This window comes from Colias croceus, chromosome 15 (assembly GCF_905220415.1).
Source record: "Colias croceus chromosome 15, ilColCroc2.1".
NCBI lineage: Eukaryota > Metazoa > Arthropoda > Insecta > Lepidoptera > Pieridae > Colias > Colias croceus.
In genome coordinates, this window is record NC_059551.1 from 8,762,126 (window position 1) to 8,768,874 (window position 6,749).

At 33.2% G+C, this 6,749-nt stretch overlaps 1 protein-coding gene across 1 annotated transcript; it reads left to right on the plus strand.

Moving 5' to 3' along the window:
• The first annotated feature begins 1,975 nt into the window (after nt 1–1,975).
• Nucleotides 1,976–2,958, plus strand: LOC123698142 (mitochondrial coenzyme A diphosphatase NUDT8-like). Its single transcript, XM_045644738.1, has one exon. It carries the CDS (start codon nt 2,032–2,034, stop codon nt 2,689–2,691), a length of 660 nt encoding a protein of 219 aa, XP_045500694.1. The 5' UTR covers nt 1,976–2,031; the 3' UTR covers nt 2,692–2,958.
• Nucleotides 2,959–6,749: the final 3,791 nt, after the last annotated feature.

A 6,749-nucleotide genomic window follows, 5' to 3' on the forward strand; every position in this document is an offset into this window, starting at 1 on the left:
ACTGTCATTTAATCAACCGTTTAATTTTCACATAGTTACACATTTAAAGTAGGTAACTTATGTGTAAAAAATTTCAAAATAAAAATTCACTTTCTTTAATCAAATGTATTTATTATCTACAGGAACAAAAAAAAACGTAAGCGTAAGATTGCACAATTCTTCTAGACTCTAGAGTATCCATCTTGATAACACGCAGGCTCGAAATGCAGTGAACACAATATAGCAAATTGTGGCGGCGTCCAATCTACTCATGTCTCATGTTTTATACCCATTTTTTATTTAGCTCTGGAAATCTAAAACAAAATGAATTTATTAATAATCTAAAAGAAAAATTAATAAACAACAAACTAAAACTAAAACACATAAGTCAAATAAAACAATCACGTGGTATTTTTTATTTTCCTGCGGTAAAAAATTTACATCTATTATTTGCAAAAACAACTACATATAAATCTGATATAAGAAACAAAATAAATAAATCAACGTTACCTAATATGAAATAGATTTTTTGTCATAAATCGATAATATACGCTAGATGTGTTACAACACTACGGTGGTAAACAAAATGCCAAACGTGTTATTATTGTGACATTTTTTAAAAATTATTTCATTATTTTGTATTCCACAACCCCATAAAGTGGGTAAATGTTACAGTTACAACATAAAATCACAAAAAAGCGCTTGATAAAACCTTCAAATAGGTTTAAAACATAAAGATTTATCAATTTGCTGAAAATCACTTACCGATGGAAAGATATTTTTACATTGTTTTTATCCAAAACTCCCATTCGACTAGTGATAGCCGGATGATAAACATACAATAGTTATTTTAGCACACTGACAAATAAAAAGAAACACTGTACACTTTATATTTTCTAAATATTTCGTTAAAAACACTTGACGCACTGAGCCCACCAGCTGGTTGGAAAACAAACTGACTGCCGGCGCGCTACGTTTGAAGACAGTGCAGATACTCTATCGCTATCTCAATCTGGCTTATGCTGTTATTGACTAAGAGTAAGTAGATTAGAAAATATGTATTTTGTTCTGTCTTAATATAAGAACTCTATAGGTTTATTGCTCTGAGGGGAAGATAAATGATAAAATGTTAGGTATTGACATTTATACAAAATAGTGTAAGTGCGAATTATCACGAATTATGGACAAAAATTATCATTACTTCTTTTATACATGTTTCTCTTTTGCCATTGACGATGAATGATAAATAAATCACCAAATTAAAATAAATAATTTTTTTTTACGAAAATTTTAGGGTGATACTAAACGAGCGGTTTTCCCGCCGCGGGAATCCGCTTCTGAACCGCACTACAACTTTCATATTAAATTGTGACTAGTGCGGTTCAGAAGCGGATTCCCGCGGCGGGAAAACCGCTCGTATAGTATCACCCCTAGTCACAATTTAATATGAAAGTTGTATGCTGCATACCTACTACACTGCGCGGTTTTCCGTCGCGGTTCACAGGCGGGACAAATTCGACCGCCGCATGCAGCGTCAAACCACCGCTGATAACCGGCGCTTAACTACACGGGCGGTTTCCCGCTACGCCCGCTAATAATTCTATTAATATAAAAGGAGCTGCAAGTGCAGTTATAATTGGCGGGTCCATGTTCAAATGAACAGAAGACAGCGATAAACCGCGGCCCGTGTAGTTTGATGGTCTGCGGCAGCTTTGGCGAGCGGATTCCCGCGGCGAGAAAACCGCTCGTATAGTATAACCCTTAAAGTTATTAATTTTACTCTATGGTAAGAATTTGGCTTAAAGGTTTCGTAGCCAGGCCATTAAATCTTCAAAAAAATTAAGAATTGTCAATGTCATAGTCATACTGTCTTAACGTCATTTAAATTTTCTAAAGATAAATCAAAAATGTCATATTTATTTAATAATTTGTTGTAACTTTTGTTGCCAAATCAAATTATTTTAAATGAAAATGGGTCCAAAGTTCAGGTTTTAATTTTTAATACCATGCAAACATTTTGACCGTAGGCAGTGTTTCGACGTTACTTTAAACATGGTCCTGTCACCGCGAATATTGCTATCGAATGTTGCGCGTGAGAAATGTAAAGCGTGTTTGCGAGAACAGCCCCAATTATTCATTCAAAATGGTGCAATATCCGAACCAAAAGCTGCAGTTTTACTGCCCCTATGTGTGATAAATGAAGAGGTACATATTTTGTACACTTTACGGTCATCCGCTTTAAAAACTCACAGTGGTCAGGTATCGTTTCCTGGTGGTAAAATTGACAAAGGAGAGGACGTAATCGACACAGCGCTAAGAGAGACAGAAGAAGAGATTGGTATAACTCGTGATGCGATCGACGTTTGGTGTACAATGTCCGCAGTTCAGGGACGCGATAAGAATATGTTGATAAAACCTGTTGTGGGAGTTATCAAAGATTTCGAAAAGCGTGTATTAGTGCCGAATTTCCATGAAGTGGAAGAGGTGTTCACTGTTCCTATATCAGCACTGTGTGATCCACTTAACCATGCACACTTGATGTTTGATAACACTCCTCTACCAATATTTTTAGCTGGCAAACATAAGATATGGGGTATAACAGGGTTTATTACCCACTTGTTCTTACAGTGCTTCCTTCCCAGTGAGAATTATTTGGTTGATTTTATGAGGAAAAAGTTTGATATGAATGAACTTTTGCCATCTAAGTTATAGTAGTAGTAGCTTGTACATATTTTTACAAATGATCAATAATTGTATTATTGTAATGGGGTAAATGAAAACAATGAAATGTAATAAATAACAAGGTTTTATTTAACTTTTTGTACACTTGACTTTTAAATATAAATTACCAATACAATTGGTGATGGGTACTAGGTTGCTTGATTATTCATTAACTGTGATATGTATTTTATAAATAATTTATGTAAATTTCGAATAATAAAGTATTAAAAAAAATTGTTTTAATTTTTCAAAGTAGGTGGTAACAGCTTACAATCCACTCTTGAAATCATTGGCAGTGAAAATAATTGTATGTAATTAAGTCTACATTCATATGTACATATATTCCTGTATCTTATCATATCTGATGCACAAATGGGTTGATATTCTGAAGTGCAAGCGCAGTACTTTTCACCCCAATCCCACACTTGGCAGTGTGCCAACACACACAAGAACATAAATATAAATGCTGAAACAAAAACGAATTTAGTATTTACTCCTCTAGTGATCTTATGTACAAAAAAGCAAAAAGCTTACTTACAAAATATCAAATAAATAAGTATTAGCACTATTCATCACATCTCTCTTCCTTAACAATCATTAGTTGCTGACCATACAACCTTTCGAAAGTCTTCTTATAGCAATTAAATTCACAATGGTTATTAAAGCTGTTGCCATCTGAAGAGCACACTGGTGAGTACATTTTATCGCAAGGACATTTAGTGAAAAGTGAGTATGAGTCTGGTAGTGAATAGCAAGCACTTGTGGTTAACATTATTGCCAGGAGAAAAACTGAAAAACAAAATTGTATTTAAATTTGCACACACAAAAACAATATTCATTTTTCGCTGTACAGATTCGTAAGGATCTGTACGTGTTTGTAAATTAAAATTATAAATAATTATTAATTAAAATTGAACGAAACACGACAATTTAATGATGTTTTTAATCAGCACATTGACGTCCGCCTCCTTGGTACAGTGGTTGACGCGTGAGCGTAGCACCGAGGGGTCCTGGGTTCGATTCCCGGTGGAGACGAACAAAAAAAAAATGTCTCGGTCTGGTAGGACACAGAAGGCTGATCGTGATCACCTACTTGTCCCTAAAGAAAATCGATCAGTGAAACAGATATAAAATGCATCTGCCTCTTACCCCACTAAGGGGACACGGGGCTTCACTTTTAATCAGCACATTTTGAAGGTATTAACGAAGGTAACGAACCTACTTATTTAATTACAAAAAGGGGTTTCATAAATATAAAGTACCTACTCAACATAAATACCTACATATTTTAGTACCTACCTAAACACCCTGAAACCTTTATTCAAACACATTGTTATAACTGTAATAATATGTGCTAGAGTGCCAGTAACAATAAAAAAAATATATTATAATACTCACCAACTTTGGAATCCATTGTTTACAAATCAACTGACTACTGACTAGTTCTGTGTTCGTGCTCACTTTGAAACCTTCACCGCTTTTTATACTGTTAATTATTGTATTATCTCAAACTGATTAAAGAGCAAGGATAATAAAGGTAAACCTGGCCTGGATCCTTGAGTGGTAATTCGCAATAAATGAAGTAGATACTGTAACCGCAGTTACATTAACGATACTCGACACTGACTATTGTTTTTTTATCTGAATTTCCGTTAAGCGCCTAGTTTATTCAGTATTTATAGATTATATAACTTGACTGTTGAGCACCTGCTTATTGATTGAAGTAAATAATATCTCAGCCCAGGCATGCCTATTAATAATTGTAGAATATTATCGAAACATTTGCATAGTACGTGTTCGTAATATATTTGACCAAAGTACTTAGTCAGTACTTGTATACGTAGTATATTATTATTAGTCTGTGGTCAGTACAAAGGTAGGTAATTGATTTGTCTTTTTGTTGTTTGGTGTAATCTCCCTCAGTGTCAATTAAAACTGTGTTTATAAATTGTTTAATAGGAAGCCATAGCCGTTATAAAATGTTTCATGATTTATGGTTTAAAATGAGAATAAAACTCTTATTTTACTTATTTTCCAGTTTACTGAGATATTATTTACTTCACTAAACTTCAGAACAAATACAAAAATCTATAATAGGTAACTGCGCGTGACTGTTTCAAAAATGTATATTTTATTTTTCAATGTATAATTCAATAAAACAATAAGGGAGCGTCAAAGAATAAGTTTGAGTTTTAAATATCTTATTGATAAATAAAATTAAGCCACGCAAGGCACCAATGAATATAAAATGTTTGAATATATTATAACGTAACTATTCTATTCCTAGGGAATTGTAATTAATTAATATAATCGCAATAAATAAAATTCTCTGCGAATATTTATACTGTCGATGTTAAAATATATAGCATTTAAACAATGACTCTTTATCTGTTCCTAACGAAATAAATAGTTAAATACTAATGTAAATTAAAAGGAACAATGAGGATATTTTAACTCGTAAGTATTTGCGCGCTTTATTACTTCCCGTCAAAAGCCTATCTTTTGCGGTTGTTTATTTTCAACGCCTTATGTAAGAAAACGTACCTAAGCATATCGCCATAATAAATAATAAAACAGTTATTTATATTTTAATTTACCTGCTTCAAAAACGGAGATCCTTATTCCCAATTCCTTAGATCCACTGTATTTTGATTTTATTTGCCTAGATAATACCAACAAGTAAATTTGAAAATACAATATCCTCTGACGTTTATTCTGAAACACGCAGGCCGCAGAAAACATCCGATTTTATTATAAATTATTATTTTAATTATAAAGTAAATATGTAAATGTAGAATTTGCGTAAGTTTTATTATTTGTGATAGAGCCCTGACTCACTACGTATAGTATATAGGTAATACTAGCTTTCTGCCCGCGGCTTCGCCTGCGTTTTCAAAGAAAAACCCGCATAGTTCCCGTTCCCGAGGGATTTCCGGGATAAAACCTATCCTATCTCTCAAGTTGGATCGAACTGCACACGGTGTGCGAATTTTATTATAATCGGTTAAGTGGTTTAGGAGTCCATTGAGGACAAAAATTGTGACACGAGATTTATATATATTAAGATTTGCTGCCTTCATATTTTAGCGGTATCACGGGTACCTACCTAACTACTTACATAATATCTTAATTATCAACACCCATAGTACCTATGTACCTACGATTTAAAAAATAACTTGGCTTGTGGTTTCAAAATAATCCCATAGGCCTACAGGCACGTATAGTATATATACCTAGGTAATATTTGCTGGCTTCATATTTTAGCGGTATCACAGGTACCTACCTAACTACTTACATATCTTAATTATCAACACCCATAGTACCTATGTACCTACGATTTAAAAAATAACTTGCCTTGTGGTTTCAAAATAATCCCATAGGCCTACAGGCACGTATAGTATATACCTAGGTAATATTTGCTGGCTTCATATTTTAGCGGTATCACAGGTACCTACCTAACTACTTACATATCTTAATTATCAACACCCATAGTACCTATGTACCTACGATTTAAAAAATAACTTGCCTTGTGGTTTCAAAATAATCCCATAGGCCTACAGGCACAGAATATAATTATTAATTATATTAGTACTACGTAATACAGGATACAACCAAATATGTATGTGTGTGTACCTACATAGACAATTATTGTTCTTTATTTTATTGTATTGTCGTGTAGACAAACTAACAAAGAGTAAGTACGTTACGAATATATTATTTATAATGTTACTGTCTATTTAAGTACGTATATGTTATTAGTATTCTTAGCATGGCGTGAGGATTTAAATTTTTTTATTTTATAGTCACAACTTTATGAGTTATGACGTATTAGTGCGTAGCTGTAGAAAATAAGAACTCAAAAAACCGAAAACGAATAGGTACTAGGGTACCTACTCCTAGCTATTGATAAACTATTTCACGCAAAAGTTTTTGGTTGGTCCTGTCGAAAGTTTAGTAGGTACCTACCTATCTGCTTTTGTTCAGTACCAAAAACATTACAGGCTGTTGCTTGAGTTATTATTAAAATGAATATAATTATTATCATATTG